Source organism: Primulina tabacum, chromosome 9 (genome assembly GCF_025594145.1).
Source record: "Primulina tabacum isolate GXHZ01 chromosome 9, ASM2559414v2, whole genome shotgun sequence".
NCBI classification, from domain to species: Eukaryota; Viridiplantae; Streptophyta; class Magnoliopsida; order Lamiales; family Gesneriaceae; genus Primulina; species Primulina tabacum.
The window spans coordinates 41,440,094-41,463,324 of record NC_134558.1 but is presented as its reverse complement, the minus strand read 5'-3'; the positions used below and the strand labels follow the sequence as shown (position 1 = coordinate 41,463,324).

Below are 23,231 nucleotides of genomic sequence, written 5' to 3'. Positions count from 1 at the left end.
TATGGTTTGGGTCTCTTATTTAAATCATAACTCTTTGATCTAGTTTCCTTAATTACAAGTTTAGGGTTCCTTAATTAAACTTAATAGGCTTAGTTAATTAATTTGACTAATCCAACTAGTTTAATTAATTATTATATTAAAGTCCATTAAATACTTTAATTATTTAGTATGTTGGAATTATACTCCTACAAGCCTATTATACATATTTCTCATTATATTTAAATTAATATTTTTATAAACCCAACCTTTGAGTTTAACATTTTAACTCTCGTGGAGTCGCTAAACGAGTCAAAGCAAAATTCTAGTATGTAGAGCCTCAGTGTTGTCCCCTGTCGTAAGGACTAATGATGTACAATCATAACTACATTTTTTTCCTCTCGATGAATGATAACCACTTGGAAAATTCGAGGAAGGGATGTTCGGTGCAATCATCAAATGATTACTCATCTGCATGATTGGACATCTCTATGTCTTTGCCATGAAATACTGTACACAACATCACATAAGACAGTCTCAAGTTCAAGCGACCTTTATCCTTGTTTTAGGCGGCTGAATCGACTAGTAATGAATTTAGAATATGCAGTGTTTACAACGAATTTCAAGATCGAATTACGATTCGTTTATATTAAAGTATAATCAAGGTATTTATGTATATCGATTGCATCTGTATTCAGATAAAGCAAAACGAAAACATGAAATGTAAATTATATCAAAATAAAAATTGTTTATTACAACTGAGTCAATAAATTATTTAGTCAACCGTTAGCTTACATGACATCTACTCTAACAACGTGATTATGGGTTATGGTTATTCTTGAACTTTGTATCTACTCTATGGTATGACTTTTATTTCTGTACAGACTGTACTTTTGGTGATGAAGGAAAGCAGAAGAAAAGGGGTTCACGAACTTGTGGAGATGAAACTGATGAGTTATACATAGAAACAGTATGCAGTTTTATTGACGGATATCAGTAGCATTGCCTTATTACAAACGCAATTTATTTCCTTAACAAGAGAAGTGAAAAAAGATGCAAAACACGCAAAAAGATGATTTTATTTCTCATATGTTATTAAAGTATAAACTTGTCATCATTCTGGTAAGCAGAAGAACTTGTAGCAAAAGGAAAGTATCATGGTTCCCTAGTCGGTGCAGCATCTGTACATGACGTACTTATCCATGATCTTGCCACACTCTGAGCAAACCACCTGCTCAGGGATATATCCAGCATGCCCTGGCAGGATCAGGCGGTTACAGTGGTGTTCAGGGTGGATAGCACGTATCTCTGCATCCAGCACGGTCACAAACTTGTCAGGATGATCCACCTTATACCCCCAAGTATTGTAAGCTTCTAAAACTGGCAGCACTATGTCGCCTTTTCCCTTTGTCATCTCACTGTTTCCCTGGCTAAAAACTGCCCACCCTTGGTCACTGCTGTCAAATGTCATCAAGTCCATGATCTGCTGCATCACATGGTCGTCATCCACCGTCAAGGCAGTGTTTTTCTTGGAGTTCCACATGCTCCACAGCCTCATCCAGAAGTACCAGACATAGTCATAGTATTCCTTGAGCGAGAAGATGTGGCTCAGTTTCTCTCGATCGATTATTTCATGGCAGCGTCGGACTTTATCCTTTGGGTTGCGCTTACCGACATATAGCATTTCCAGAGGTACGTTTAGGGCATTAGCAGCTGCTCTGGCTGACACACTGAACCTACGGATCCAGTCAATGTCCTCCCCTCCGTACAAGCATATCACTTTGTTGTCCCTGATCTGTCAGACCAAAAGAAGTCTCAGTGATCAAGAAGTCTCAGTGATCAGTTTCGTGCAGTCGAAATTAGATTTGCACCACAATGTAGTAATAATTTTTTAAAAAATTTACCTATTTGTACTTGCCTTACTGACAACTGATTCAGAAAACACATGGGATTTACAACTTCCTATATACCACCTAGGTTTCATGTTTTTTTTTTAATGTAACAGGGGTGGTGCGTGCAGTTACCCATGTTTTGAGGTGTTGAGTAGGAGAGTTCATATATTTCTTTGATTCTTATGTAGGACTGGTTCAGAGTGGTATATGTGAATATTGCATTCATTGACATGCTTGCATTTACCATAGTAGGTGGATGTCTGACGTGCCAAATATAGACATATCATAGCTAGATAGTAAATAAATTGATGGTAGTTTAATGATCACATACCCAGTCTGGAATTCGTGGATCAATGGAATCTGCTAACAGTCCGATGTTCCAGGTGTTTTCTGACCAGAGAGCCACCTCCCTGGTTTTAGTGAAGGGGAAAGCCAAACTACCCCAAATCCACATCATGGGTAAAGCGTCAAGATTGGATGGTTTCCCCTGTGGATCCAATACTACGAGCATTGGCATGTGGACAAATTTCCAGACCTCTTGGATGTATCTGATGGCTACCTGTTCAATCAGTGAAGGGTGGTCCACTGAATACCATGGCATATTATTGTTCTTCAGTTCCTTAAATTGTATCTCCTGTGATTGGGAAAGTGAGTTTGTTTGGTTGACTATGGGAAGCCATAAAACCTCGTACTCATGCCTTATTTGTTGTTGGTTGTAGATCATATGAAGGACATTTAGTTCTTCGTGAGGCAGGTTGAGATCTGAAATCAGCAGTAGTACGTACTTTGCCCTCAGTCCGTCGAGCCTTTCCTGTAACGCAAAGAACTTTAGCTTCTCAGAATTTTAAGTTAGTAGGAATCTTGAAATTTTATCATGTAAAAGTAAGAACCAACATTAAATCTTTTAGAACCATCATAGAGTGGCCTTTGATCATCCGTGGCACGAATCATCGCCCTCAATACTTTCATATTGTCAATGTGAGCAACCTCCATAAGTTTTTTGAATGCAGTGTACGAATCTTCAGTCTTCTTCCTATCTGCACATAGGTGACGATATGATTGATGCAAGACGATATGATTGATGCAACGTGGGTATCGCACTACCAATTATTGATTTTTGAGGACATAGACCTTGGATTCGAGTCTAATCGGATCCGTGAATATGAGGGTGAACAAAAAATCTTTCTAGCTTATCGTCCTTGTTTACATTAACTATCTTTGTTACCTTAACAGTGTATCCGTTATTATTAGACAATACGAATCAACATGTGACGTACCGATTAAGCCCTTACAAATCTGCAGTTGCTTTTGTAGGTGGCTCCATCATGACTGAGAGCTTATGGGCCAAACTTGATATCTCCCATGACTCAGCAGTTGACGAGATGTACCTTGATAATCAACAATAGACAAAGTTTTGAAGATTCATCACTGAAAAAATAAGTGGGTTAGTTTCAGTTACAAGCGATAAGAAAGGTGGATAATAAGATCTAAGAGCATCATACTCGTTACCAGTGCCGATAAGGTTCAAGAGAACGGATGCACTGACCAGAAGACTCCTTATGACCCAATAAACAGCTATTGGAATATGAGCAGTGGCAGCCTCCACTTCTGGTGATTCGCGGGTAATGTACAGAGATGGAAGCTCCTTGAATTCTATAATACAGTGGGTCACCTTCGTTATTGCAGTTAAGAGCTCAACTACTGCCACAAATTTCTTTCTCAAATCACTGGAATGTTCCATTGTGCTAGGTAAATCTTTGAGTGTGGCAATATTCTTGGCTAGTGGATTTTTGGCGTGAAGTTGCTCAACGAGCCAGAACTCGCCATAGTTGATGGAGAAAGCAGCAAAGGTAATGACCACCTTGGCATCCCATGAGTAGTTTGATAGTGATTTTAGGAGGTCCATGGTTAGTGAATGCGCTTCTGTTCCGGAAGTACATTTGCATATTATCTGTTACATTGAAAAAGTCGTGATTTTCAGTCATGTAATTTCAACAAAATGTTGTCTTTTGAGGGGAAATTAGGAACTTTACCTCACTGGAAACCTTGTTGATGGGAAATGCCATTAGTTGAACTATTTCAGTGTCGTGGTAAGAACTTTGAGTGACGGTATCATGGTAGGAACTGGAGATGACCTTGTTATCAAGCGTGTCCAAATGGGCTCGAATTGGAGCAACCTATATTTGAGCAGAATGCCAGAGAATTATTATTAATAAAAAAGGAAAGAATTCTGAACGTGAAAAGGGTATGAATTATTATCATTTAAAAAGGGTTTCTTGAACTAGAAAGTGTATAGTGAATAAACTTCTTGCATCCTACAGCAGTAGAATCAGCAGTCAAAGGTTTTGCCAGGTTGATGATATCCTCCACTATGAAAAGAACCGGTTTGACATCAAAATCTTCGATTTCTGGAGAATGGGTTCCGAGAATTTGCTTGGTAAGTGCACTATCATCTGCCGAAAAGAAGGCACGTTCCCCCCCACCTTTCATGAGCTGGCCTCTACCAGGCACCGGCGCACTCAGTTGCAGGGGGTTGATGATGTTGTGTTCGATTTCATGGCTTGGCCTTAACCGTTGATCAGTTTCGAAATCCTTCACGAGCCCATTGATGATCGGAGATTTAGTAGGTTGTACCTTTTCGGTGGCAAATGTAACATTCTTTGTCTTAGGAAACACGTCCTGGCTAGCCATATCTATCGGAAAGGTGTTTTTGAAGATATTTCTTATATGAATCTGGTGTTCTTCTCCAGGCTTTATATAGAATACCAGAACTTGTTGAAGAAAAAAGAAAGGGAGACAAGTGCCATGAGGATGGAATAAAGCTGTGTTGAATCATATACCTTGCTTTGGTTGTGGTTTAAAAGTCTGCAAGAGGTTTGGAATTCGGTCCCTGACAACATATCCTTTCTGCTAAATCCTTTGCTTCAGACAACAAAAGGAACACTGTGTTTAAGGTTCCCATGTAATTGTCTCGCCGCATGTTGCACGTTTTCGAAGCATGAAGCTTCTTTTGTATATGAGTCTGGAGGATTGTAAGCCTTCAGCAAACCTGGCATCTGTTTGTGCTGGCAGCTTCTTTACTTGAAACTTGGGTCTTTTTAAGGTTGTCATAAAGAATTGGAACAGATTCAATCTTACCTTAAATAGTCGATATCTTAAAGGCCAGGAACTTTCATTGTAGCAGATGCGTACGCTTGATGATTTTATTACAATTGCTAGCATCTAGGCTAAGCTTTTACAAGAGTTATTGCTTTGCATTCAGTTTTCTGATTGCTCATGATTTGCATCATCCTAGCACTGGCTTGGAATTAGTTTGGACCAGCTATTTAGGCTCCGTTTGGTTAAGTTTTTATTTAAAAAAATGTTTTTATAAAAATTTTTTTTACAAAATTTTTCAAAAATTTGTTTTAAAAATAAACATGTGGTTGAATAACTATTCTATACACACATTTTTATTACTAAAATAATTAAAAAAATGTTTGGACAATTATTCTATAAAAAAAGTGTATTTGTAATTTTATCTTGTTCACGAATTGCGATTAAGAAGTTTTTTTTTTTCTTTTTCTTTTTTATTTATTTGTGATTGATTTTATTTCTTTTCTCCATTTTATTAAATGTATGAAATTTAAAATAAAAATATTCATATTTAAAATGTTGAAAAAAAAAACATAGTTTAAAATTATAAAATTTTGTTACAACTATTCTATAAAATCGATATGAAATAAAGTTCATAAATCACATGCATATATAAACACCCGGGCCAGTTGTGTAAATTGAATTTAGATATTGATCGTGTTACAACAACAGTCTAAAAAATGAAATCAACTCACAAGGCTTTAAGATTTCTTTAGAGAAATTTGAAGGTTTATATCTAATTTAGGAAGTATGAGACACAAAAAACCCATTCATCCATCCTTTCAAAAATCGCATTTACAAGAAGTTGAAGGTTTACATCTAATTAGTACGACACAAATGCAAACTTAATCATCCTTTCAAGAATCTCGCTTGTTTTCCTCCTCTCTTGAAATTCCTGTACGTAAAATTTGCGTGAGAATCTCACATGTATTGTCGATCTCTCTAATCTCCCTCAACTTTTTCATGTCCCAAGACTTACCGGGAAAATAGACAGTGCACGGACTGGCATGGTGCATGAGGTCATAAGGGGGTCTTCGATGGGCTTACCCTGCAAAAAAGGTATTAAGATAAGGCGATCCTAAGAAAAAAACGGTAGGAACAAATGAAATGATGTGAAGGGAATTAATGACATTATGGAATTAAACAATGAAGTTTAAAGATAATTGAGTTGAAAGTTAAGACCATCAAAAACAAATAAACTTATTTGTTGACCACATCAATATCAATCTCACTCTCTACGTATTGCTAACCACCACATCACTCAAACAGTATGCTCTGAAGTAACTTCTTGCTCGATGCTTTGCCGGAATTTTCTTAAGCCATTGACCTACTATCTCATAAGTAGGATTCACTTTGGGATCTGGATCAACAATAAGCTTCATTGCATTTTCAAAATCATGCTTATTTGTTGATTCCAAAACAAATCTTTCAACTCTACTCCCCTATATTTCTTCTTGAGGTTCTGGTACATATGTCTGCTCGGAATCAGGTACAAGGTTTTTTAATGCCTCAACAAGCCCTTTTGGCCTATCAGAGATGAAGGTCCATCTATCATCTCTCAAACCTCATATATCATCCAACAACTCTCTAAAGAATCATGTCCGATTGTCTATGTTTTCTACATGGACTACTGCCAAAGCAATGTGGACCATGTTATCATTGTCATCCCTTTCAATAGTCGCTAAAAGTTGTTCTCCCTGAACTGTCTTCGAGAAACAACCAGTCAGTCCTATAATAGGCCTACATGTTAAAAAACAAGTCTTTGTTCCCTGCAATTTGTAATATAACCTATCAAATGTAGGTGGTTCCACATCTTCCTTCTTGTTAACCATCAATTTACTACTCAGATTATATCTCAACATTGTCTCCAAGTAATCCCACAGCAGTTGGTATTGTACACTGTCAAGCCCTATAATTTTTTTCAATGCAACATTCTTTGCCCTCAAATCCTTCCATATATTTTGTTATCCAATTTTCAGTTACATTCTAAACATAACATATATTATGATTGTTGTCTTATTTGTTCTTTTCAACCTATTGATTAATTTTCTATTGTATATGATGAAACTATATACAAAAAAATAAATTTTCCTCTTTTCTACATATTAATTAATTTATCATTATATATGATGAATTTATATACATAAAAAATATTTTTCACATTTCAAACTAACAAAATTGTTATTTAATATTAGTCACTTACTAAATTAATTAAATTAGGTTTACTAATTCATTGTGCATTTTTACTATGATTGCAACCTAATAGAGCATATGTGAGGGCATAAGGTTGTCACCCAAAAATTAATATTTTTGTTTAAATGATTATTATTAATTAAAATTACTTTGTGAGGGCATAAGGTTGTCACCCAAAAATCAATATTTGTGTTTAAATGATTATTATTAATTAAAATTACTTTGTGTTCGATGAAATTATTTGATTTAGAGAAATGATTCTGAAATGTAAATAACATCCACATTTGATTTGTTAGGTGCAATAATTTTTCATACTAGATAAACAATTGAAACATGATGTTTGGTTGCTTTATGGTTTTAAAATATTTTAGTTAACATTGCACTATTATCACCGGTTATAACTTTTGATAAAACGGCAAGTGCATGATCCTACAATTGATATATATCATAGACAAAGTCATGAGATCGATTCTCATAGATTGAATGAGTGTAATTATTGGGTACAATAATTGTTTTTTCTAGATACATCGATTGAACCATGGCGATTGGACTACTATACTGTTTAAAATATTTGAGTTACACTATTACCACCAGCTATAGTGTTGGTAAAACGACAAATGTCTGGTCCTACAATTGGTATCAGAGGCAATCTCACGAGTTCTATTCTCATTCATTGCAAATATTGCAATTGTTGGGTACAATAATTATCTCATCTGTATGGAGCAATAGAAACGTGACGCTTGAACTACTGTATGATTTTAAAAGATTTGAGTTAACATTTAAGCACTGTTACCACAAGTTATAAATTCTGGTAAATCGAAAAACGCTCTGTCCTATAAGATTTTTTTATCATAACTTAATTAATATTACATTAATTTAAACAATAAAGTTTGAATTTGAAATTGTTCTTAAATATATTAAGTCAGAAAATTGGTTGAAATTATTTAAGAAAACTTTCATTGACAAAATGTTTCAATAAACAAAATAAATTATTTAATTTTATTTTACATTTTTTTTTTCTAACCTCGAAACATAAATTTTAAATAATAATTGAAATTTTGAAATATCTCGTCATTTTTCTCTAGTAAATCTTAAAATTTTTTGTACTATTTGACATTATTCACTACTTTAAAATGGTTTTTATATCTATTAGGGTAATTTTAACTATTATATGGAATTACAAACGCAACAAAATTAATTAAAAATGTAGTAACAACATCTTACTTGTTTTTTTTTTTTTAATTTGACATTATTCAAAATATTTTTTTTTTCAAAGGAATAAAATAAAATTATATTTTGGACTTTTCCGATTATGAATTTTTTTGAAATTTTTTTTTTTTTTTTTTTTGCTTCTCAATAAAATATCTATTTACATCCTTTATCACAAGAGGTTTTCCCCCCTAATATATTATCTGCTATTGAATTTTCATAAATTTTCTCCTAATTTTTATATCAAGTAATTATATCAATAATCGTAAAATCCCATTTTTTTCATTTTTTTATTCATTATACTTTAAAATTCAACTTACACTTTCTAATTAACAATTAATTCATACACTTAATTATGTTTATAATGCAAAATAGATATAATATATAATATATGAAAAACCGAATGAGACTTTAAAAAAAACAAGAAAAATAAAATGAAATTAAACCGAAGGGTGAACGACTCAAATAAACAAAAGAAGAAGAGTATAGAAAAAAACACGTAAGCATCAAATAGATTAATCAAAATCAAATGTGATGACGAAAAAAAATAGAAATTAGATATGATGATATGATTGCTGAATTTATTCGAAGAAAGAAGTAGGAAAAATAAAATAAAAGATGAAAAAAATACTAAAAGATTCGAAAATCATACAAAAAATTGAAGAAACTAAATCATAATTGTTTAAAATGATAGATAAACTGTGAAATAATATATGATATTGAATAATATATTATATGCAAATTTAATATCAATATTCATAGTGTACGTACTTACGTTCGTTAACTACGTGCAACCTACAATCATGAAAAATAAATTTCTAGATCTCGCATCTACTTAAAATTGTGAAAATATGGTCGAAAACTAAGTGATAAGGGCTCTGTGAGACGCACGATATTTGTTATTAGTGAAACTAAATATAAAAAGGGCATTTAAGTCATTTCACAATTAAAAATACATTAAAACCTTTTAAAAATGAGGATGTAGCACGTGAGCTAATAATCTAAAAACGCAAGGACCGTCAAGCTTATTAAAATAATTAGGGGGTTATTAGTTAATTTGAAGGTTTACAGGGCCGAGACAGTACACATTTAGCCCAAACAGGATACGAAGATTTGAGAGAGAGAATTTCCAAATGCAATGACCCGTTTACAGTATGACAATCCATCCCAAACTTCTTTTCTAGTCGACCACGGCCAATTCATATTTCATGTTAAGATGTTTTTTGTTATTATTTTGGCTTGAAATCAGATTTAGATCAGCTATTGTGAGGCCCGGGACTGAAGAGGGCTGGGGTGATCGCCGATATCATGAGGTTGCATGGACAATGAGCGGTTCCTGACAGGCTTCTAGGCGGTGGGAACATGGATGAACCGATCTTACACCAGAAGGAGAGGGATTACGAAACTGTTCATATATGGGACTATGCAGTTGAAGAAGGCTTAAAAAATTTGATATGTGCTACTTATATCAAGGTGCATCTTCTTTTCGGTAGCTCACATAAGAACTCCAAAGTTAAGCGTGCTTGACTTTGAACAATTTTGGGATGAGTAACCCTGAGAAGTTTTCTATGGTGCGTGTGAGTGAGGACATAAGCTCGCTGAAAAGACTCGTCTTGTCGTTGAATTTGAGGCGCTACAGCTATAGTGTTTACACATGATGTAGGGTAATAAAAATATATATATATGCCAATATCAAACCATGCATTTTCTCATATTCGTACGCACTTGAAATGTTCTAAAGCCTCGAGGAAATTTATTCTTGGCTACATTTTTCAGAACGGAGCCCGAGATTCGTGCGTCTTGTGCTGTCGATGATTTTGAACCACTGGCTTCCTGGATCGCACGTATTGTTCTTATTATCCAAACATTTGCAACTATTTGTGACAATGCTCTTCTCTGAATCTATGTCCAAACACACGCTGGTGCCATCTTCGAGTTTTGTGGACAGATGCATCTTAGAGTCTGAAATAGCCTCCCATTTTGAGCTGTCACTGCCGCAGATTATACCAAGCTTTGCGGGCTGCCCCAATTGGTCTGCTTGTAGGCAAAAATATGTTCCTTTTATTGTCAAGGTTTTTTGCGGAGTGTAGCTCCATGCTGAGGCATCGGAGCATGAACCTAAAACCAGGGGTTTTGGTAATGACAATATTCTTCTCACACATAGGCCTGTCATGGGATGGAAAAGTATCTTATGTTGACGTGCTTCAGAGTAACCTGGCCCTGTAAATTTTTTAGAATGATTATGAATCCCAGGTTCGCCGAGAAATTGTGCATGTTAAATTATGAGTGAACCTTATTTGGATAGTAGAAATCAAGAAAAAAGATGCACTGCAAATCTACCTCTAAATGGAGATTGAAGAACAGATAACTTTTGTAAAATACTTGTGTTCCTTGCTCCACACCAATTCCAATTATAAACTCCATAAGTTTCATCTAATCCAATCACCCCTTCTCTTAAATAATAACTTCCTGTTAAAGCCCACAATGCCCAATCCACGTCGAATTCGGCTGCCCACCCAACAAAACAATTCAAGAATCTGTGGTCATTCACACTAATACCCCTCATATCCACCCCAAATTCACTCACAAACAAGGGGTACCCTTGCTCCAGCAAAAAAGTTGCTCTCTTCATTGTCTCATCTACAACTTGCCCACATACTCGGTTAGGGTTGCCTGATTGCCATGCTGTGCCATCTGTGAAACTATACCAATGAAGCTCAAACACAGTCTTGTTAGAGTAACTCAAATTGACAGGTTTGCTATTAAGAAAAGATAGATCATTGTCGAATTTCAGCCCGGACAAAATGACAAGAACGTTGGGGTTGGCAGCATGTACTACTTCTGCTCCTTTCTGCATGTACCTGTCCATTACAAGACAGAGCATTGACTCGATTATACAATTTGTATCATAAAACAATGATTTGAGATAGGGGATTCCAAGCGTTATTTAATGATACAGTTTATCTGCTCCTAGATATGTGAGCTTGTTGTGATCTAGCGTTAGCTAGCTTCATAACTAAACGTGGAATCATGTATAAGTTTGAGAGGCTTTACTCAAATGCAGTAGAGTATCCTTCTTGATTTGAACTATTCTGCAAACATACATCTTAACACTTGTGTGTTCTCCTTAAAAAAACAACGCAGAAAAAGCAACGACCCAGTAAAGGAATTGGGATGGCATCGGTAATCTGATTCCTATTCATTTATTTATAGGTTGAGTTAAGATAAAAACTCTGAATTTTGATAGACTAGAGAAAGCCATCCAAAATTGACTTTCATCAACCTTGGTTAATTACTTGTGAGGTGGCCAATTTTATTTATGATCTTCGCTGACCAGACTCGAGGAATAATTGAGAGATTAATTTATAAATTTGGAGATATTTCAAGTGTGACGTACAATATCATATTTTCAACATGCTGGGTTCTTATAAGAGCAGTGTTATGATACAAACGTCGCTATGTTACCTGTACCAATCATTAATATTTTGTTTAGGACCTCTGAGTTCATTCCTCAAGCCCATGCCAACCACATTTTTGGTTCCATTGAAAGTGGTGGCAACCTTTGTTAGGCCCTTGATCCATGTGTCAGGGTTGAAATACTTGTCTCCGAAAAAGCCATTGTCATCAAAATTGCTGCAGCACCAACCCGGCTTGCTTATATGGTTGTCTAGTATGACCATCACGTCGTTCCTAGCAAGACTAGCGACCACTGCCTGAAACATATCGATTCAAAACTGTCATCGACTCGAATATTAAATTTTTTTATCTATCATTTTGGAAGGGAAATTTATATTATAGGTGCATTAGGACCATTGTAAATCTCTTACTAGCTAGCTACCTGGTATGCATTGATGAGAGTAAGATTAATCAGTGATGGATTATTTGCCTGGAAACCTGCACTGGATTCGACCAATCCCAGGTTCTTGAAAGATTGTTTGACAGTAACAGAAGCCAATGTATCATTCGTAAACAAGAAAAGTGGCCATGTTAGTCTAACACAGTTGAATCCCATGTCAAGAATTTCTGCAGAAATAGCATCCAGTGGCTTCATGCTCAGCCCTTCTGCCACCACCACCTCTAGATGCGCCGGCCAATTTACGCATGCCAGCTTTATGCGCTTGCCTGATTCATCGACAATCCACCGTGAGTCTGTGGAGAGCGGCTGAGACACCGTGAAAACACTGGTGATTAATAAGAAGATTAATAGTAGAGGAGAAAGAAAATATAGGTGGAAATTGGATCTCAACCTTCCCATGTTGGTTTGTTTTTGTATCAAGAGTACTGAGGGTGGATTACAAGCGCATGCATGTATGATATTTATATTGCTAATGGTCCCATCAAAAGAACTACTTAACTTTCTTAATTGGAATTGTCAAGATTTTATAAGTTGTTCAAACCATATATATAGACTTTCAGATCAATATATATATATATATATATATATATATATATATATATAATCGCTGGTAGCTTTTTCCTTAATTACGTCGTCCATCAATTATTTGTACTATAATTATTTAATTGTCTAGCACATTTTCTACGTTTTTAATAAAGTAGAAGACATGCATGATTGATGTTTGGTAACACGCCAAGAAATATAACGTGGAAAGATTGTGAAAGGCTCATCATTTCATGCTTAAAAATGAAAATTAGAAAAATGAAATAAACATAGACACCACGCATCACTTTTTTGACAAGAAAAAGGAATACGGTAATTGGAAGAAATACTTACAAGGCAATGTAGATATAAATCATAAAAAGCATTATTAACCAACCAGCTTGAACAATATCATCCTTTAAAAAATTCAAATATATAAATATACATCTACTATTTTATCAAAAAAACGGATGACCTTACATATTTATTGAGACGAATCATTCATATTTATATTTATAATTTTGATATAAAAATTGATTTAAGATTAGTTTGATGAACCATGATAAAAGTAAAAATAAAAATTTTGATATAGAAACGTAAGTTTAAAATTGTTTATTGCCGATGATATTTGTGATTGAAATTTATTTAAAATAAAATAAAAGGTCTCCTACATCATGGTGCGTGTTTGAGAAATAAATTAGGTTCATGTCAAGGAAACAATTTAGCCTCCTCCTCCTCCTCCTCCTCCTCCTAGCTCTAGCATCCCCGACTGTCGCACTTGTGCAGACATCTGTCTTCTCCAGCGACCTTTTTGTTTTCAAAAGGAAATCTTTTCTTGTGGGAAAATGTAACTTCTCTTTCCTTTCTCGTAGATTTTGTTTCTTTTTATTATTGGAAAGAAGAAGACAGACGCGCAGTCTGGATGATGGAGTTGTCAAAATTCAGGGGAGCCGTTAATTTTGAACTTCGCTGTCCACCAAATATTAATGGGATGACGGCGGATCCACAACCTGATTGGAGCTTTGACAACTTACTATCAGAGCTTGATACGATCGAAAAGAAGCTCATCGCGAATTTAGATCTTACTGTACCTTTTGACAAGAAGCAGCCTAGGTATATCTTTTATTTTGTTTCATTATATGAAGTTTATGGTGATAACTTTGCTTTACTCATTCAGAAACTTGAGAGCTTCAAAGGAGAATTATTGCAGCACAGGGGGATTTGTGATGCATGTATCAGATCATGGATTGGGTTTTTCTGATAGTGACACTGAAGAAGAGGTTGTTAACACATCCATGTTTTCAGGCAGAAGATTTGGTTTGGATGAAGTCTATATGAGGTTTGTACTTGACTACTTATCAAATAAGAAAGAAGTGAAATACTTGAAGTGCAAATCACTCATTACAAAGTATTATCTCCATATTCTGTCTTATTGTTTTCGTAGTTTTTGTTGTGAGGCCATCTGCCCTTCCTTTGAAGTTAAAAATTGAATCATTTGTCTTTCTCATATCTATCACTATGTGAATTGAGATGAAAATATTATAATAGAGTGAATGCCGGAAAGATTTATTCAACAATAAACATTACCATGTCCATTTCTCCATTGTATGAAATACAATTTTTTTCTGGTAAAATCCTTGTTGTTTCTGCAAGGACTTATTTTTTCGATTACGATTCTACATAGGCTTGTTGGATTAAATACTCATTATTTTCCCTTCCTGATTAACAAGTTGACCTGTTCCTTAATTCTCAGTGTACACCAGGTTGTTGATCACCCGTTTTTTTTTGCTTGCAGTGATGATTCTGATTATGAGTTGCCTGTTGATGCTCAATGTCATTTGATGGATAAAGTGGGATTAGCAGAAGGTGCACTCCATGAGCTAAATCATGAATTTCAGCTTTATGTTTTGGTGAGTAGACATACTTGATTTGTGTGTCATGATTTGAGAAAAGGATATCAACGAGGTTAACAACTCTGAACTCTCTTTTTCCATCAACTCTAATTTTCATGATGGATTAGTGCGTGTTTGATCTTAATTTTTTCATTCATTCTTTTAACATCATAGGACTAATAGTTGTTGACCTTTTCTTCCCATTTTTCTGACAACAGGAGGAAGTGAGAAATAAAATATCAATCTTAGAGACAAATTTGGTTATGGAGAATGAGAAGTTTGCTTCTGAAATTGCTAAAATCAGCAAGCATAGAAGAACACAGCAAGAGAGGGAACGAAAATTTGATTTGCAGTATCAACGTACAATGTATGACCTTTTAAACTGCATACCTCGACTCTTAATTTTCATTATGTTTCCTATATTTAAATGTTCAAATGGGTTTGAGACTTTCTAACCCGGCATATTTTATGTATGCTATGAAGATGTTCTTTCTTTTAGCAACTTCCTTTGGAGTTTCTCCCATAATAAGTGGCTGCTTGAAAGCCAATTTGGGAACTCTTCCTTTTGAAAAATCTTATATCTGTAGCTGTACTACCCGATGACCCATAGTATCTATTGGTAACGGGAAGTAACACTTATCTTGTAATTGACTACCTGACAATGATTTGTTACTGTTTTGAGATTATAAAGTTCCATGACACTTGTGACAATTGGAAGGTCATTAAGGTGTACATATATGATTGGCATATGAACTCAATTTTATCTGAAAATTGTTTAAACTATCTATGATCTACATCTCAATTATGATGACCTTGATATGATTTTTCACGGCTCAGAAATTCTTTCAAGTGTTTAGCGAGGCTTTCAAGGTTGCGTTCCTATTATGTCTACTCCGATAATTTGAATAGAATGAGAATACTGTGGTTAAGACTTTATTGAATTATGGCAGCGCAGAAGCACTTGATAATCACCTTACAGCTGTACAAAGAGATCATGATCACATATCACAACTAGAAGAGAGAAGATTAAGAGACGACGCAGCTCGTGAAGAGGCTAAACGGAAAGAGAAGGCTCTCATAGAAGAAAAAATACGTCAAGAAAGGATCAAAGCTGAAGAAGAGGTTCTTTCCGCACCTATGTCATTTAAATATTTTTTGTATCTAAACATGATATATGCTTATTGGCATTCGTCGTCTTTATAATTCTTTTATTTCTTTTTCTGTTACGGCAACTAGCCAATCTTATCTCAAATTAAGACAGCCCTTACTGTAATAGAAAAATGATTCTATTGAATTCATAAATATTTTCATGAGCCTTTGGGAATTTGTTTTTCCCCCCATGGAAATGAGGCAGATGTGACAGACATTCATATATCTATGGTTTTTCTGTCCATTACTTCTTATGTACAAACATAACGAACTTTTAATTGATGAAAAATCTTCAGATATCCCAGCATGGTATTGTCTTCCATATCTTACTGTCATGTTGTGTATGCATCTATTTGAAAGTTTCCAACCATTGGAAAATTGCTCAGAAAGAAATTGTTTCTAAATTGCACACCAAATGATGGATGATCCATTTCATGCATTCGATTTGCCTAGAAAAATAGTTGTAGCTATGTGAATATGCATCCATCGTCCACTATTTGTTTCGTATCTTAAATAACTGTTTTTTTGTCTGGTATTTTTGAATCAATGTAGGCTAGGCTACAAGCTGAGAGAGCTGAAATGGCTAAAGTGGCTGCCGAAGCTGAGAAACATTATGTTGAAGAAAAGAAGCAAGCTGCTGAAGCAGCTGCAACCAAAAATGCTGTTGAAACTTTAAGAAATGGTGTTCCCATGGTACTGGATTATTCGAAGGAAACTCTTGGGCAGGTTGCAGCTACAGGGTCTGACGATAAGAAACAGGTTTCATTATCAGGTATTTGGGTACCGTGTTATGTTGATAAAGAAGAATTTTGATTTTGTCTCCCATTCTAATCTGAAGTTTGACTGAGTCTATTTGACAGAGAGAAATATTACTAGAGCTTCAAAAAATGCTTTAGAATTGGAGGATAAAAGACTACAGATTTATGAAAAGTTGACGTCTGAAAATGAGGCCATTAAAGGAAGTTCTAATCAGGTAAATCGTTATGGATGATTTGAATTTCAAATTCTTAGATTACTGTATTATACATTTAAATATCTTAACATGTTTATAGAATCATTTGTCCAAAATAAGTAAGGCACATAAGGTGGTCGCAACTTTGTAAAGATCACCGCATGCTAGAGAAATTGTGTTTGGTGGTTCTTAGGATTCATTATATGTCTGTGATGTTGTTCATGAGCACAATTTCAATGATATGACATTTATGAACCACAATTGTCTGTCCAATCCAGGGTAAGCGAAGAACTGGACAGAATTTCAATAGGCTGATTAAAACCATCTCTGCTACTGTAGAAAATGTCAGGTCAGTTGGATTTGATCATTCTTTCATTTTAACAAACCAATAAGTCTTTCAGTTTGTTGTTCAATAGCTTTTATTTTCTTCTGATAAAATATCTTATGTTATGTGCGAATTGCACATTTTTGTTTATAGCGCCCTTACCCGAGCTACTACTAAACATACTAATAAACATGCAACATTAAACTTAATAACAACAATTAAACAGCGGAAACCAAATATTTAATCATCTTACAACTCAAACGAAAACAAAACAAATAACGGCACTCTTAAACATTAATACAACCATAACGAAAACATAAATCTGAATGAGAAAACGATAAACCACATAACACCTCCACTAGATCACCACCGAAAACCCAACTGCTCTAGCCACTGCCCTAGTCGTCTGAACCGTCCCCAACCTAAGACCTGCCCCGTGGAATGGGGTGCCCAAGATGAAACAATGACGTGAGCGACAATCGCCCAATGAGATAATGTACGAGTATACAAATTGATATGATGCATGCGAAATGCAATATGCTCGGATATTAAGGATTAAGTCAAGAATCTCATGCTCAGTCTAGATGTGCCTGAGTGTGTAGTATCTGATCTGCCCTGGGCATGTTTTGGCTCTCACACTCATCATCAAGACGTAGACCTACAATGTCCAGGTCATCAGAGCCCGCGGGTCTTGTCGGACACTATAGCTCTCGATGTCCCATCGTCCACAATACAGAATAGGGCTGAGCGACCCCAACAAACGAGGTATATCTCAAAAGATATCAGGCTCAAAATGATACGTCATGCATAATATGCCAAAGCAGTAAAACATGTATCATGCAACCGATAAGTATGCAACATATAAGTGTGTATACTATGCTTGGATATCTCAGTCAGTACATCACGTACCTCACTAAAACAATATGACAGAAAGCTCTGAACCTAGACTATACCAACATAATGAAATCACTATCAAACTAGATCCTGAATTATCGAACATGCTACAAAGTTTTCCTTAATGATCATTAAATCACTATTTAAGGCTTCAGGATTATACCTGCGTCCATCGTCAGCCCGCTGATGATGCTCTCGATCTCAGTTCACTGACCCCTCCTCGAATCGACACTAGCTCCGAAACTTCCCGACACCAAAGTGCCCTAGAAACTGGCTAGAAAACCTAATGTATAAGGCTAGAACTCTCTCTGAAGAATGCGGTGTAGGAAACAAAAGAATTCAGCTTCCATTTATAGGCTGCATCCGACTAGTTCAGAAAATCCGAATCAATCTTATCTGCCACGGGTTAGAATCTCATTTGTCTAGTTGGATTTCTCGAGATAATGTAATCTAAAGTAGATCGGGTTATCCCTTTTTAAATTTGGTGGATCCCAACATCTTGATCCTGAATTAACAATTCCTTAATAATATTTAATTAACAACTTTTTAATTATATCTTAATTTGTACTTCATTCAAAATAAGGATTCAGGTCATTACATTGTTTTTTTTTTTAACAGAACAAAAGCAGATGAGTTGGTCAATATAATCAGCAGTCCGGAATATCCTCAGTCCCTCAGTATCCTGTCCTTCGCAGAAAAGGTGTAGAATATTGGATTATCCTCATCTTATCAAGATTGATAGGATTATCATCAGCTTATCTAGATTGATAGGATCTTGTTTGCTTTATCTTTTATATCTGAATTTTTAGGATTAGAATTATCGGTATCTAGTTATCCCTTAGATTTAGGAATTTAGTTAACTTAGGAGTCTATAAATTCATTGTATCTAACCATTATTTTTCGAAGCAATAATACAAGTGAAGTATTTTCTTTCTTTGCTATTCTCTCAAACTACAAAAGGTACTGTTATTATCACTTGAAGGAGTTATGTGTTTTCATTTATTTGTTTGATTACATAAGAGATTTGATCTTTAGTATATTTAGGTGGAAGAAAATTACATCGTCATGCTCAGAGAATGTCTGATAAATGTGTGTTTACTGAGGGAGTCGTGATGTTTACAGGTGGTCTTCAACTGTGAAAATTCTCAAAAGAGCGACGGATTTATTTTTTCCTGTAGTCGTGTCATTGTTCTCGTCACCTCCAAGGTAAAATCTGCTGTGAAGAATTCCATTGCCACTTGTTATCTAATGATTCTAGTTAGTTATTATGAAATCAGTTGTTCACTACAAAGTCCTTTTATGTTCTCTTCTTTTATGTAAGACAATTCTTCTTTATGCCTGGATTTGTATGCTTGTGTCCATTGAAGCAGCAATTCAGCATGTTGATCCTTGAAAATATGTTGTTTGATAACTTTTTTTCATTGAATACAGATTCCATTGGCTTTGGACATTCTCATGGCAGAGTTGAACAGAGTTTGCATGTACACTGTGCCCAAATTTGTAGAATACTCTTCGGTAATAAATTTAATTCGTGTTTTAAGCATTTGTTTTTTGTTTGTTTTCTATTTTTCTTTCTTATGGTTTTCTGATGTAAAAGTATGGGCAGTTTCATTTAATTTTAAAGTTCTCTTCAAGAGTCATATGAAATGATTGGACTCAAGTTCAGAAACATTCTTGTTCTCTTTTGGCTTTTTGACAGAACTGCTGTAAATTGTTACCATATTTATGTTATCTTTAACAGGTATTGTTTCAAACCAGAGAAGCTTATTTCAAAGCTATTGGCTACAGGGAAATAGATGGAAAGATCGAGAGCACTGATAGTTATGTAGAGAGATTGAGTTCAATCATGAGACTCTATGGAGCTTTAGTGCAGGTTTGGTGCTCCATCTCTACTTGAGTTTTTAACCAAAATCTTCCAATGCATTTTACTGGTATGATACAAGCCTGAGTTCTGATAGTCTTGTTTTGGCAGACTGAAATTGGTGGCTTTCAGAATCTCCATGGACTTAAAGAAGGTTGGGCATGGATTGCAAGTTTTCTAAATTCTCTCCCGGCTAATCTTTATACCGCTGTTGCACTTCAACATTTTCTTGAAGTAAGCTGGCATTTGTCTTTTCACATTTTTTTTATATTTGATGCACAAGTAAGAAGTCATTTACGAATGTCCAGATGTCTGGATATGCCCTTTACCGAAGATACAGAAATCAATTTGAGAAGTTGCTGAGGATTATTGCCCAAGACTTTCTCAAAGCACTAAAAGAAGGCAATTCAGATTCAGTAAATGCCAAGCTGATCAAGGTGAAAACGTCTATCATTAATTACATAGAATCAAGCCAGTTCAAGAAGGAACCAGAAGGATTGCAACTGAGAGACCATTTGGATTCGAATGATTTTTTTTGATGTTCCATTTTTTGACATCTATTGATGTGCGGTGATCAATCATATGTGCCAATTAGTGTTGCTGGACTACTAGAACACGAAAGCCAAACGTCGGGAAATGTTACCTAATTTGACTACATCCTCTTGAATAATGGAGATCCTCCCAAATTTTAAGTGCTCCCAAAATTTTACTCCATGACCAAAGAACACATAAAAGGGTGGTTGTGAAGATTTTTTTTTCCCGCAAATTAGTTGTTCTGAATTGCATTTTTGTTTCTGGAGCGGAGAGTATACGGATACTACTAGCAATTCTTTTTTAGAAATTCTCGAGTAATACCTGTGGATTGTCAAACAAAATATGGAACTTTTCCGTTGTACTACAGCATTATGTAAAACAAGGTAGATCGAATCCCAATTTAGTTATTGTCGTACATCAATCAAATCCAACTGATTTTTTTAGCTTCTCTATTTACTTCAAATATTTCTTTTCGAACATATAAATTTCAAGAAAAGTAACAAATTATATACATTTGACTTGCTGCTACTGTCTGGATTGAGGGCTCTGTAGCTTGATTTGGTGCTTCAATGTAATTATTCTTATCTATGGATACAATTTTATTCTTGTCGTGATCGTGCTTCGGCATATCGGACAATAAACAAGGCCTATTCCACAGTCACAACAGGTCTGGCCAAGAACGACAAAACCAAAACGATTCAAGATTGCATCATTCTTCGTTAAATAAACTCGTTATGTAGAGAGAAGTTGGCAATCTTTACCTGATGTCCACAGCCAAAAGCCATGTCTTTTGAGTGGCTCTTACAAATTGGACAACCCTGACGAGGAAACGATTAAGATTAGAAATTCAAGAAACAAAAACACTCTAGTGTTGAAAACTCGACACCAAACAAGCATTCTACTCAGCTAGCTGTCCGTATGCTCGACAAGTGATAACATTTGCCCTGCTAGGATTATGGTGAATCCATTACCTTGTTGTCATACATATTGCTCGATGGTGATTCATGGGCAGAATAAAACAGAGTACTGTGCGGAAAACTGCTTGAACCATACGGCATAAATGAACTGCCGCTGGAAGAAACTCTGCCATGAGAAGGTGGCGGAAGCACAGTTCTGCTTGGAGGATTCCCAGCCTGATGGCTGCTACAGAAAATAAAAATACTTTCAGTATTTTATCTCTATACTAGAGTTTTACACACACACGTGCGTGAGAGTGAGAGAGAGAGAGAGAGAGAGCGCTAATACAATGTTTGATAAAGAATATCCAATCATTACCCGAGTATGTTGAGTTCTATGGTTGCAAGGTACTGAGAAGGTATTTCCATCAGGGCTGAGAGGGCAAATTCCGCCTCTTTTCTTGAATAAGCATCTACGGATGCGAAAAAGATCAAATCAAATAGCAAGGTCTCTTAGAAATTTAAAAACCTTAGATAAATCGATTCAATTTATAAATAACCAGAGTAGAAAACGAAAGGAAAAGTTTGATGCACCTGAATCTGATTGTAGAGAAATGATATGCATCATCAGAAAATTTTATTCTTGTGTAGGAAAGTGCATCAACATCAAGAATTAGCTTGAATAATCCAAGTGAATGTTCCCCTGAAAGCTTTAAGTAGCAAAAAGTAAATAATATCCCTTCCTGTTTTTCGTGTGCGATGCAGTGAGTGGATTTCGAACTTTTTAAAAGCAAACATAGTATTTGATACTTGGAGAAGAGCCTGAGACACTTTGCCTCCAGGGAAGAGGGCCAAAAGTCCTCAACATGCTTGATGGCACCAAATGCTTCATTCATAACTAGCGAGCACAATTTGGAAAACATTATAAAAATATCTATACAAGAAAATCGAGATTTTCTTCTGCCACTTTTGGCCTCATTTGGATCCAACCAAAGAGTCCGTCCAGTCACTCCACTCGAGAAAGCAATTTTTCTCTGACAAACTCAACAATTTAGATTATCTACAGTATGAATTTGCAGGAGAGAATCAGACTGTAAACTCAAACATTGTACCTGCGTCGTAATCATTTATGTATTTCAACCACTATTTTCAAAATTAATCAGAAAAATAAAAGAAGTAAAAAATCCAAGATTCAAGAGAAAAGAAAGAAGAAACAGGCTCACAAACCAGCAAGCTCGATTTCCAAGTCCAACAGTCTGGCATAAAAGACGGAACATCATGTTTCTATGGACCATAGAAGGTGAAGAGAACAAACGTATATAGGATGGAGCAGTGATTCAACCATATTGCCTAAAAAATTTAGTTTCATTAAAGGCTGCTTACCAAAACATCACATTGTCCAACAAAATTTGGTAAACATGTGATCAAAATAAAGAAAGAAATGGACTATTTTTTTCCCTCAAATTACAGAAAATGCAATCATTCAAATAGACACCCTTTTAAAATTTTAAATTCAAACTTAAAATGAAAAATAAAGACACATTGTGCAAAAGAACTGCTTAAAGACACAGCACAGTTAAAAAGAAAGGAAGCGTAAAGAAATATAACATATCAACAACAACAACAACAACAACAACAAAAAGGAAGTACCACCTTTTGCCATATTGAGTTCAACATTGTTATAGAGCAGCAAACCGAATAGCACATTTTTTGACCTAAAAGAGACATTCATGTCTCACCCACTGAGACCATGGATGGATGGATGATGATGTATATGGAAGTCAATGACCTCAAGATATTATTATTGGTTCGAGATAGATATGTTTTAATAAAATAAACACTAGCTACCCATATGGGATTTTGCTATTTCGACGTGTTCCAATATCAAAGTTTAATTCTTTTTTCATTTTTAATCTGATTTACGATGATTTCAGTAAAATATTGG

The 23,231-nt window shown here is 35.2% G+C and overlaps 4 protein-coding genes across 11 annotated transcripts; 1 reads left to right on the top strand and 3 right to left on the bottom strand.

Moving 5' to 3' along the window:
- Positions 1 to 931: 931 nt before the first annotated feature.
- LOC142556348 (protein SIEVE ELEMENT OCCLUSION B-like) lies at positions 932 to 4,764 on the bottom strand. The gene is given in 8 exon segments (XM_075667801.1): positions 932 to 1,771; positions 2,200 to 2,679; positions 2,763 to 2,905; positions 3,146 to 3,185; positions 3,187 to 3,256; positions 3,371 to 3,819; positions 3,902 to 4,045; positions 4,188 to 4,764. Coding segments are annotated over 8 exon segments (2,328 nt in total). The 5' UTR covers positions 4,560 to 4,764; the 3' UTR covers positions 932 to 1,141.
- A 5,293-nt stretch (positions 4,765 to 10,057) lies between these two features.
- On the bottom strand, positions 10,058 to 12,660 carry LOC142504529 (glycosyl hydrolase 5 family protein-like). Its single transcript, XM_075617375.1, has 4 exons — positions 12,244 to 12,660; positions 11,871 to 12,118; positions 10,746 to 11,266; positions 10,058 to 10,625 (listed from the first exon to the last, which is right to left on the bottom strand). The coding sequence occupies exons 1-4, from the start codon at positions 12,658 to 12,660 to the stop codon at positions 10,159 to 10,161; spliced, it is 1,653 nt and encodes a 550-aa protein (XP_075473490.1). The 3' UTR covers positions 10,058 to 10,158.
- An 831-nt stretch (positions 12,661 to 13,491) lies between these two features.
- On the top strand, positions 13,492 to 20,754 carry LOC142556349 (mRNA export factor GLE1-like). 3 transcript variants are annotated; one of them, XM_075667804.1, is made up of 15 exons: positions 13,493 to 13,630; positions 13,729 to 13,896; positions 13,961 to 14,122; positions 14,579 to 14,693; positions 14,894 to 15,042; positions 15,626 to 15,797; positions 16,377 to 16,596; positions 16,685 to 16,797; positions 17,055 to 17,125; positions 18,614 to 18,695; positions 19,118 to 19,201; positions 19,427 to 19,510; positions 19,737 to 19,868; positions 19,968 to 20,090; positions 20,165 to 20,754. In XM_075667804.1, coding segments are annotated over exons 1-15 (1,908 nt in total). In that variant the 5' UTR covers positions 13,493 to 13,628; the 3' UTR covers positions 20,396 to 20,754. The 3 variants fall into 3 exon arrangements, with proteins under 3 accessions (XP_075523917.1, XP_075523919.1, XP_075523918.1); XM_075667803.1 differs by having other exon boundaries at positions 13,501 to 13,630; positions 13,686 to 13,896; XM_075667802.1 differs by having other exon boundaries at positions 13,492 to 13,896.
- A 152-nt stretch (positions 20,755 to 20,906) lies between these two features.
- Positions 20,907 to 23,075, bottom strand: LOC142556352 (E3 ubiquitin-protein ligase RGLG2-like). 6 transcript variants are annotated; one of them, XR_012822593.1, is made up of 7 exons: positions 22,940 to 23,075; positions 22,514 to 22,636; positions 21,881 to 22,398; positions 21,666 to 21,759; positions 21,362 to 21,530; positions 21,152 to 21,208; positions 20,907 to 21,059 (listed from the first exon to the last, which is right to left on the bottom strand). XR_012822593.1 is itself a non-coding variant. In XM_075667805.1 (7 exons), the coding sequence occupies exons 3-7, from the start codon at positions 21,912 to 21,914 to the stop codon at positions 20,976 to 20,978; spliced, it is 441 nt and encodes a 146-aa protein (XP_075523920.1). In that variant the 5' UTR covers positions 21,915 to 21,989; positions 22,514 to 22,636; positions 22,940 to 23,075; the 3' UTR covers positions 20,907 to 20,975. The 6 variants fall into 6 exon arrangements, 3 of the variants coding, with proteins under 3 accessions (XP_075523920.1, XP_075523922.1, XP_075523921.1); XR_012822595.1 differs by having other exon boundaries at positions 22,514 to 22,542; XM_075667805.1 differs by having other exon boundaries at positions 21,362 to 21,533; positions 21,881 to 21,989.
- Between the last annotated feature and the right edge of the window lie 156 nt (positions 23,076 to 23,231).